Here is an 11,294-nt window from a genome sequence, read left to right as displayed (position 1 = left end):
GTCTGAATATAATTGTTAGGTTTGACTTGGTGGTGTAGTATATTTATGCGTCTAAAGGTGACACTAGCATTTGGACAATGCTAGTACTGTAACTTTATCGCCCCCTTAAATAATCAGATAATACAGCAAATAAGTAGTTAAGTACCTCAGTATACAATCATAGCTTCCTCTTGCAGGTGAACACTTCAGCAAATTCTGTCTTCTGACATGGTAGCCAGCTTGTTTGGCTGCCTTCAAGACTTTGGATAGCTGCAGGCAATACTTGGCTTAGATAAAAAGCAAATGGTTACAAGAGATGCATGTCAGTTATTCCAAACCAACCATAACCCATTCAACACAACCACATAAGAACTTTGATACAGGAGTTATTTCAAAAACAACAAATGTTTGGTCATCAACGAAGCAAGAAACAGCGCATCTTTTTTCAGTTCATCCTGCCATTTGCAAAGGAAACTGAAACATAAGACAGATATCCTTAACAGGGTACCAAATTTCTCACAGATTTCTACCGTGCACGTCGAGACAAAATTCAGTTCTCGGGCTCTGGTTCCTCCAACAGCTTCTTCTTCAACCAATCAAAAGGCTGAAAAAAAAATAACTTTTATGAAAAAAACTGCTGCATAACAAGAACATGACTATCATTGGTTATAAAGAAAAATAATGAACATTTCTTTTTTTAGTTATTCACAAGCACAGCAAGAATGTAGGAGGAACAGTGTGCAACAATCTTGCAACTTGCAAGAGAGTTGGAAAGACAGCCAATGGAAATAGTTGCCCACATAGTGCTCGCTCCTATGTCCACACCTTTTAGACAAGGAAGTCTGCCATCTCATTAGCACTCTTCATATGTAAATTATCCCTCTAACACCATTAAAATATCTGGTGGCAACAGTATTTGAAGAACCTGCTATGTCATGGATCATCATTGGCAAGGTGCTGTTACAAGGTATTAGTATGGGCATCTTCACTAGTATATTGGTGTATATTCTATACAATGTGAATGGGTCCATGTATGTGGTATAATAAGGTAGGAAATTTATTAAATGTAAACGCGACATCAGTAGGGTGTCACAGAGCATAAAACGTTGGTAGAGATTTGGTAGACAATATAAGCATTAAGCACTTGATAGAGGAAAAGCAAGAATTTGATATGTGATCAATCAGATAATACAGAATAGACCCAATAATGATAGAAAAAAGAAATGAAGAGATATTGCAGCAAGATATTACAATACTTGACATTTTAAAACCAGCAACGACAGAGTGAAGAAAAAAAGATATCAGCTTTAACAAAAGATCTAGCAAATTTGCTAGCAGCATTGTTACTGATCTTGTGCTAAAATGTGCCTAGAAAGTTGAATATTGTGTTATGATATTCAGTCTTTTATGCTCTTTCTATTAAACTATACCAACAACCCAAATCAAGCTGCTATCTAATATTACTATTATTCTTTGCTAATAACCTGATGGACCATTCATTTAATGCAATCTTGTTTTTTTTGCATGAATCCATCTATCAAGTGAACAGTTTGCATTCATTAAAAGTGAACAGTTTGCATTCACTATGAAATACATACATACATACATACATATGTATAGAAATTGGTTAGCAAGCAACCCATTATTAGTCTCTTTTAAAAATCATTATATGGAGCGAAGTATGTGGGATCTCATTTCCATGAAGATCTAGACCTTGGTAACAATAAGTGGCAAAGGAGCCATAAGACCAACTCTGCATAGATGCGGTAGTGCTGTTGTTTATTGTTAATATTACTAGTTAAACTAGAATTTCTGTTACTACAAACCCACAACCTCCTCTAGTGTACTGAGCTTCCTTAGCGTACTCAACTCTATCTGCATCATTAGATTTCCTTTGATCCAATCGGTATCACTCTTACGAATCAAGATTACACATTGGTGAACATCCTAAATAAGCATATTCACTTCAAAGTAATTGAACAAAGACACAACTTCGAGTCACTCTTTTATCAATTCTTAGACCGCAGTCTTTTAACACATGTTTATGCAATCATATCAGATTATTTATCACTCTTACAGCGGGGACAAATCCTTAACATACTTGCTTGAATAAGTATCCTTCATAGTTGTACTAGATATTCACCTTCGAAATTTTGCATGGAAATGCACATCATTTGTGCTAGGTTTTAGTCACAAGAACTAGGCAGATCCCAAATATAACTTGTTAAAAAGTTGAATATAATACTGAGAAGTAGAAAGCTTTTGGGATGTGTTCTCATCATTAAGAGACAGCATTACACATTCCCACTCCTGGATTCAGAATTTCCAATCTTACAGAATCGTATATTTATTTACCTTCCCTTGCTCCGAAAAATATATGCAAGTACACTATTAGAACATCATATACCAATCTTCTACTCAACGAACAATGTACAAATAAAAACACTATAATCCGTTCTTAAACTCCATAAGCAATCACTTGCATGACTTTTATATCGTATTGTATACTGGATCCAATTGATGTAAGGCTCTCTACGAAGCATGAAATAACACATATTTCATTGATTATGCATTTTGCAGAAGCAAGACTTGTTTAATTCCACATGAGCTATCATATCGGACTTAACAACTGTTAGCAATTCTGAATGAATAAGCAAATACCATACTTTATAGATATTTTTTTACGTGCTACAGACTCTTGGCATTTTGTTTATTTTGATTTCTATTTCTTTTTTCTGCAACAATAGCCATGATTTTTGTGCTTGTTGGTATTTCGACATAGCCGCAGTTATTTTTTGTCTTCAAAAGCTACCCAGAAATCTCGTGGGCATGCAATCAGCCATCAATCACACTATACTCTCAAAGCATATGTCCACTTTGACAATCCTTGAAAACCTACATTACCTATACTAATGAACCCTTACAGTTAATTGTATGTAAAAAACACATAAGAAAAGGCAACAATTCATGCATATTTTGGCCATCAGTTCTAAGTAGGTCTAAATTATTGCGGCCCCAATGAACTCCATCCACATACTTTCTTCTAGTTTAAATGCCTTGAGTTCAACATCAATGAGCAGTTATAATAAAAAGATAAATTACAATAGTTGACGATGAAGGTCAAAGCAATGTCAAAAATACATTTTTGCCAGTCGCCTGTGAAGACATGATAAGTGATTCAAAGGCCACAAGTAGTTTAAATAACCAGTATAGATCAACAGATGAATTCAAAGACCCCAAGGCTGCAAAACTACGAAACTGTGAAAAAAATGATTTCTTTAATCAAGGGATTAGCAGATTATATCTTAAGAAACAAAGGATAAGCACAGAGGAAATAAGAAACTATTACAGAAACCGATCCAGAACGACAAGAAATCACTGCCACATCCACCCCAATAGATTAAAAACAAAGTGTCGATGAATAAAAAAAGGAGGATCAATGGCAACCTTGAAGAAAAACATGTCCAGAAGGATCATACACATGAAAACGATGGTCCATATAACCATAATCTTGATGAAATGAAACAGATCTGGTATTGTAGGAGGTGGAATCCAAGGAAATCCGAAAGAGTGTATGAGGCCAAGAACTCAAATTTAGAACGAATCTTCGTATAAGAGTAACAGACATTGAAAAAAAAAATGATGACGAGAAAAGGGAAAGGCGTCCCTTGACCTGAATGAGCCAGAGGGCGGTGGCGGTGGCGGCGACTCCCCAGGTGGCGGCGGAAACGATGTCCGTCGACTGAGGGCGGAGGCGTGGCCGCAGGAACTTGAACAGCAACGAACTCGTCGCCGGAGATGCCATCGCTATTTTCTCGCCGAACTCACGCGATCTACTATCCAGATGCAAACCCTAAGTGGAGGAAGAAAGTTATCCCTCGCCCGCCGTAAAAGTCGCAAAAAAAAACGAATAGGGAAGATCCGACGAGACCCAGCCCAAACTCCATAAGCTCGTCGGGCATGCATTTGGGTTTGGGTTTTTCCCTATCAGATTTTATCGAATATTTGACTGAAAATTCTAATTCTACTCAGAATTACATTTACCAAAATTATTTTATTAATATTGTGAGCATGGATTATTTAATGAAGAGATCTAAGATACTTATTAACTTAAATAATATATTTCAACTTATTTTTTTTTGGATGAAATCTTGGTTGAGATGAATATTATTCTCCAGCATTTGTAGTTGAATTTTTATGCTTGCCATACTTTTGTATTCATCCTTGGCACGGTTTGATGACGACAAGCTTAATCAAAATATATGATAAGTATGCTTGTAACTTATTATTGAGTTGTACCCTTTAAAAAATTATTATTGGACAATATTTTCTATTTGTCATTTTAGCTGACCAATTGGCATGTTAGGTTCTGAGCCAATAATATAGGCTTGTTCAATCTAGCTTTGGTATTCGAATGTGATTGATGTTATTTCCGGATCCACCTAACTCCACATTGAAAATTTGTCACAATATATATATATATATATATATATATATATATATATATATATATATATATATTATGGGATATGGACATAGCTGTCATGGTGAAGCGATTTTGAGAAGAGCATATAAGAGTTGCAGTGATTCTAAATTCTAAAGCACAGCTGAAAATGTTCGAGATTAAGGCCTACATGGTTAAAGAACATGACCAATATATGTCTAAAACAGTGAAGCACATTATCTAAGAGCCCATTTGATAATGTTTTTCATTTCTGTTTCAGTTTTTGAAAATCTGAGAAAAATAGACTAGACCGAACAGCAGGTATGATAAAACTCTTGCTTTTTCAAATTGCTTATAAAATCTTTCCACTTAAGTAACAAAGATTTGTGACTTTCCAAAAAGGGTGAAAATTACAAGTGTTGCAGAAATGTTGCAAAATGTCGATCTTTAATATCAATCAAGATGCGGCTTTTCGTTAATTTGCAGAGAAACAAAATACAAAAACAACAAGGGGCTTTTCAGCCTGATGTTTTACCATGGATAATTGGTGATGGAGAGTACAGGAGCTTTTCCTTACCTTTTATGGTAATTCAAGGAAGACCTATTGATTTTACACTGACGTGCCCAGAATCTGAAGAGGAATTAACCACGTAATTATTTTAAGACCTGAGGTATGATCTGACTCTGTTAAAGTTAGCTCCACTCCCAACAATATCATTCAAGAGAGACAGAAAACAGACAGCCACAAAATAAAAGCAATGATACACAATATCATTATTATCTTGCTGGACCATCAGCTCCCTCAGGAAATGCTTCAAAACTCTTGTCATAGAGCTCTGAAATTAAATCAAGCAATCAAACAACATCCAGGACTAGTCTCAGAGTCAAAATTTTAAAGGTTCGTCTAATTTAATATCCTCATCCCCATTATAGTACAGAATCCTTAATTTGACAAAGCCATCATTACACAAAAGCCACAAAAGTTCAGTACCTTTCTGTTGATAATGATCTTGAAGCTAGATTGAATTAGGACGATGGTTAGCCTTTCTGTCATTGTCAGTCTCAAATCTAGCAGGATCCCGACGACCCTTATCAGGTCCACCAATCACTCCCCATGTCACGAACTGCCTTTGCCGAGCCCTTGCTCTTTGTTTCTCCTCTTCAGATTTTGTTGAGAAGCAATATGGACACGATACACCATATTCCCATTCTGGGGCCTCCATATCTGCATCACTTACCGGTTGCTTGCATCCATAGCAGAGTTTGTAAGTTCCTTGAACTAAGCCATGCTCAACAGAAACCCGTTTATCGAACACAAAGCACTCGCCCTCCCAGAGGCTCTCTGCCTTGGGGATTTCCTCAAGGTATTTCAAAATCCCACCCTCCAAATGATAAACCTGCATGAAATAATATGCTGAGAATTAGGAAGCATTACTGAATTAGTACAATTAGCACTTCCAAAAAGAAAGCATCATCTTCTTCTCAAGGTGTTCCTCACATCAACAGGAAAGATAAGAGAAACACTAGAAAAAATATGCAGGAAATGAAGGAAAATCAACATGATCAGCTAAAAACCAGTAAGTCTTTTTAAAGTGGGTATTTTAAAATTAATGGAATGTTTTGATTTTCTTGAAATTTTATATGCCAGCAAGGCAGCAACAAAAAAAGGTGGAACAAGATGAAATATATTATTTACAGGATCCTTTAACTTTATCACATCAACTCTAGTTCAAGAAGCAGCATACTAGTAATCTAAAAATGATATTTGAAGTACTATAGGTATTTGAATTTTTCCAAAACCATGTATACATCATCTGAACTACTCCGTCATGACCAGAAACCAGAATAGGACCCTTACCTGTTCCCACATGTCCTAGATGTAATTACTGTCTATATTTAACGGATGAAAAGATCACTGTCTATCAGTTTATCTAACAGATGAAACGGCCACAAAAGGGTAGCCCAGACTGGATTCAGCCCACCTCTTTAAAACCTTTACTAAGGAGAAAGCTTGAAGCCTTTTCGCATCTGATCCCACCAGTGCAATACATTGCCACACGAGGTAGTCTTTTGGGTTCCCCAAGCTGAGACTGTTCTTTAGTGCTATCATCTTTAAAATCTGATTGCTCGCTGTCTGATTTAACCATATCAAAGGTATTATCTACCCAAGATGGAAATTCCCGGAATGCTGTGCTACATGGATCAACTGCACCTTTAAACTTTCCGATGCGAGTTTCATAAATGTTACGCACATCAATTACCATCTGCACAAACATAGGACCAAGGCATGTTCAAAATCAACAAATAAGAAATTGAGGATAGCTATAAAGAGAATGTCAAAAGGTTCCTTTTATAGAAATCTGCAGAACCATGTGGCTATGAATGTGGCAGCATGTTACAACAAGAGAAAACACCTAGTCAAATAAGAACCATGATTTTCTGCCCACCTAAGTTTCTTTAATGGATATAGCAACATGTTCATAAAGTGAAACGTGAATGGAAAAAAGGGCAACTGCCAGAATTAGCATTACTTCATCAGCAGATTACTTAAAAAAGCTCCACTTAGACACTGGGAAATGTGACTACTAACCTTCAAAACCACAAACATAGTGAAGTTTAATAGTAAACATGGTTTCAATAACGGCACATTAATTATATCTCAGAAAATGGAACTTTGAATCTACAATAAAATGCTATCAGTGTTGATATCATTGCAACATAATAAAGCTAACTGACACCTTGGAAGACACTCAACATACATAGAACTAAACATATGTAGAAACCAAGTTCTGAGCAATCACGAAATCAGAAGTTTCTGAATCACAGTCAAGATTAAGCATGGTGATGCACGCGGAATCAATCTGCTGCTAAAAAAAGCATAAGGCCAAGGAAGTTCCACAAAGGAACTCTAAGTGGTGGGCTTGACTGTTCTAGACTACCTTGCTAAGATTTCATGATCTTGCTATACGTTTCAGTGGCATGTTAGGTGCATCTTTAAGGCTATTATGTCATCTAAGAAGCCTGGGCTCTTTAGCAACTAAAAACAGAACAATTATATGACATGCTAGACTATCTTCATTTAAGGTCCAAAGAAATGGTTAGATAAGATAACAATACATAATTAAGTCACTTATAATGCCTCAACTGTTTTATCAGCTCCATTAGGTAACATAACCAAATAATACTTCACATGGTAAAACCAGCAATATGCAGCATTTTATTCATAATAAGAAAGAATAGTGTACTGCTGCAGGTGAATAAACAGATGGATTTCTCGCTTCAAACTACCCACAGTATCACGATCACTTATCAATGCATTCCAATCTCTTGGCTTCACATATTTCCCAACCATTTTGGTAGGCAACACGCTTGGATCCCCAAAAGAGACAATCTGCTTGTCCAAACATTAAAAACAAATGGTTATCATCCAGAAAGCACAATGAGTTCCATTGGCAGGTCCTCAAATCAAAGAGTTCCAAACATTTGAAAGATTAAAGTCAACAAATAATACCTCTTTCTTCACCTTGACCCGCACATGGTCCCATCGGAAGGGTGCATCTTCCCCTGCTCCAAGGGGTGAATGGCTAGTATGTCCATGATGGATAGCCTCATCTTCTGGAGTAACAGGTGACTCTATCTGTCTAAGGCCTTTCAGTCGCTCATCAGCTTGAAGAAATTTCAGAACCTTCTCTACTGAATCCCTTGTCCCACATATGCTACCATTGATCCCTTCTGGTGCAAGAATAATACCACCTGAAACACGCTGAACAAAATCAGCCATGTGAGGAAAATGTAGTTAAATCTTGTCCCTGCACAAACGTAAATTTACAGGAAGAAAAGAACCTGAACACCAGCTTCAAAACGTTGATGAAATTTAACATAGCTATGTGCAGAAGGAATTAGAATAGCAAATTCGCTACAATGTTTACTGATATACAGTGCAAGGTGCATTCAGAGCAGAGATGAGTACACGGATAATTCAACTTCAAACAGTTTAATAATTCACTGCCGTTATTATGTCAATATGTTATACAATATGGTGACTTTCTTTATATCTTTTACTGAAAGGCACGTTTTACAGTGCAGTTGATTTAGTTACTTGATTCTAGCAATAAAGTTCAGTTAATGCACAACGTTGTCTTCAAAGCAGGGAAAACACCAACTGATTTCTTCTTCTGAGAATCCTGATTTTAACAACCCAAAGTTTTGCTAAAGTAGTTTCAAAAGAAACAGCACATACACTGCTTTACATTAAAGTGGCTCCTTGTTTTCTCCATACCAAGATTTTTCTTAATTAGACCAACCATGTTCCCCTAAAGTATAATCTTTTAAGCATTAGTATCATGCATATGTAGGTAGGCAAAATGCCAGACAGCAATTTAGTACCAGTTCAGTTATCACAAACCATGCACATAGTTTGAAGAAACTGTTGCTTTGAAACTTGGAGTTAAAATTGATGGAGACGATATCAGAATTGACAACAAGCTATGATAGTAACTATTTATATATATTTACACATTAAAGATGAAATCTAATCCAAGTGATTTGATAAAAAACTACATTTTTTTGGCAATGGCAGAAAGGCTGATGCAGCTGCCCTGCTGTCACAAATAAATTTGTTTAACAAAAAAGAAAAATTAATTTGAGTGCAATAGAAAATGTTTATGCCACTATGTAGCAAGATTTTGGTGTCAAGCTGTTTCATTTATTGGTGCATTGATCAATCTCAGTTGGTTCTAGTCATACTTCTCAGCCTTTTCTTTTGGAAACCACTTTTGGCTGATTCAGCTATCCTTACATTTTTCTTCTTTTTATCATGTAAATTTTACCTCTCTTTTGGTACCAAATCTAGGAGTCTCCTTCAAAAATTAACATCAAAGCACTATTTGTTCAACACTAAATGTTTGGCAACCAACAGGATTGTCATGAACTTCACGTGTAACTCATACATAGTAATATGGTCTCCCATGCTCACTTATATTAATATCTTGAGCCACGGACCGTCACGTCCAATAATCTATCGTATTTCATATAGATTCATGTCTAAAACTATGAGCTACAGCATCCTTTTCTATGAGCCTTGAATATGCCCATCATATAACCGTGAACTTCACTGATTATACCGATGAGATATCAAGTACAAACAGCCATGTTGGTACAACTTATTCATAGAGGGGGTATCCTACAACCTCTAACTTTCATCATGCCTGTTGGTAATACCATTTTTCTACAGTAAAGATGCTCATATCCGACCAAATAAAACAGAGTTCTGCTTTGATGAGTGTCAGAGTTGACTACCAAATCCATATAAATTGCACTTATCTTGACCAAGAAATCTGGAGTTCCTGCCCAAATTGGAATCTGGTTCCTTCTAGACTGAGTTTCAGGTTAATCCAAAGTAAAATTCATCCACGTTTATCAAGGACTTGCATGTAAACCTAAAATCAAGATCCTAGTCCTCTGTAATGGACTTTTCATATCTACGTCCAAATCCAACGGACCTCCTATCTAAATGCCTCCTACTTTCAAATGACTTCCATGCTTAAGTTGGACCAAATCAACCGGTCTGCCCCTTCATTTTCCATCTTCATTTTCTTTTACCATTAATAAAAGATGTCGTACAGGATTATATTATCTAGGAATAAAGCAAATAGCTCACTTCTTTACATATGGCCTGAGGCTTACCAGTTGAAAATCTTCTTTTAACTAGACAACCAAGATGAGTTATAAGTGATCCAAAGATCATAAGGGTAAAAATAACAAATAAATGGAAACTTGAGAGTGAAATCTAAAGATTCTCATATTTCTGAGAGAATAATAATATATCTATATCATGCATGCGTGTGCTCTCGAATAAACAATGAAATTGTGTAGCATCCAATACCTAATGTCTGTTTGAACAAATAAACAACCATGCAGCATCAATAAGAAATCGTTGTCGAAGCGCAGATCATCCAATAACACAGAAACTATTCCACAGTAAAATCTTATTCCACACTAAAATCTGATAAAGCACAAAGTCTGGAATTGCAAAAACTAACAGATCGTATTTTATAATAAGTACCTAATAAAAAACACTGTGACAGCGTAAAACTACAAATTAATTAAAGAAGTGAAAGAAAAGGAAGAAAGTTGGGATTTTTCTAGGCACCAGTTCTTCGCAGAGATCTTTCAGCGGCTGGCGCATTGCTGTGTGGTCCGGGAAATCCGCAAATTTATAGAACGACACGACCACGAGCGACAGGTTCGAGCTCTCCACCTCTGTTCCGAGGCCTCTCGCTTCTGCGGCGCTCTGAATGGAAACGGCGGCGCTCCGGCTGGGAAGTAATCGCAGACCATGGAGAGATTTGGGAGCTGAGGTCTGGAGGTGTTGGGGATTGAGAGGGAAAGCGTTAGGGTTTGAGAGGTGGGGGAGGTGAGGAATTAGGGTTTTCTCGGTTCCCGCGGCCATGGCGCAGAGGAATCTACGGTTAGGGTTAGGGTTTGGGGAGGGGCGGTAGAGCATCCTCAGTAGCGCCGCAGCAGCCGCTCTGCTGCCGTTGGCGACGCCGAGAAAGGGCAGAGATGGCATTTGCCAGATGGATGACTTCCCCCAGAGGACAAAATGGCCACCGTATCTACAATAGAGATCTAAATGGGCTGGCCCAGTAGACAAGCCCAATTATCCTGGATAGCTTAAACTAGGCCCTATTTGGGAGAGCTGTTGGCAGTAGAGCTGTTGGAAGTAGAGCTGTTAGAAGTAGAGCTGTCTGAAGTAGAACTGTTATAAAAAGCTGTTTGCTGTTTGGTAACTACATTCGTAAAGTGCTGTGGTACTTTATTTTGTGTTTGGTAAACAAACTGAGAAAGTACTTTTGTATGACAAAATTAC

At 37.1% G+C, this 11,294-nt stretch overlaps 2 protein-coding genes across 2 annotated transcripts; both read right to left on the bottom strand.

The window, feature by feature from the left end:
* Positions 1-306: 306 nt before the first annotated feature.
* Positions 307-3,915, bottom strand: LOC103720395 (ubiquinol-cytochrome c reductase complex 6.7 kDa protein). The gene is made up of 3 exons (XM_088713659.2): positions 3,653-3,915; positions 510-583; positions 307-434 (listed from the first exon to the last, which is right to left on the bottom strand). The coding sequence occupies exons 1-2, from the start codon at positions 3,782-3,784 to the stop codon at positions 530-532; spliced, it is 186 nt and encodes a 61-aa protein (XP_088569785.1). The 5' UTR covers positions 3,785-3,915; the 3' UTR covers positions 307-434; positions 510-529.
* Positions 3,916-5,173: 1,258 nt separating this feature from the next.
* On the bottom strand, positions 5,174-11,019 carry LOC103699118 (Rhodanese/Cell cycle control phosphatase superfamily protein). The gene is made up of 5 exons (XM_008781174.6): positions 10,575-11,019; positions 7,935-8,186; positions 7,716-7,814; positions 6,406-6,687; positions 5,174-5,820 (listed from the first exon to the last, which is right to left on the bottom strand). Exons 1-5 carry the CDS (start codon positions 10,992-10,994, stop codon positions 5,440-5,442), a joined length of 1,434 nt encoding a protein of 477 aa, XP_008779396.2. The 5' UTR covers positions 10,995-11,019; the 3' UTR covers positions 5,174-5,439.
* Positions 11,020-11,294: the final 275 nt, after the last annotated feature.

The sequence above is a fragment of the Phoenix dactylifera genome, chromosome 17, assembly GCF_051530095.1.
Source record: "Phoenix dactylifera cultivar Ajwa chromosome 17, Ajwa_hap1_PhDact_Kaust_v1.1, whole genome shotgun sequence".
NCBI classification, from domain to species: Eukaryota; Viridiplantae; Streptophyta; class Magnoliopsida; order Arecales; family Arecaceae; genus Phoenix; species Phoenix dactylifera.
The sequence above is the reverse complement of the archived record's forward strand: the minus strand, read 5'-3'. Positions and strand labels throughout refer to the sequence as shown.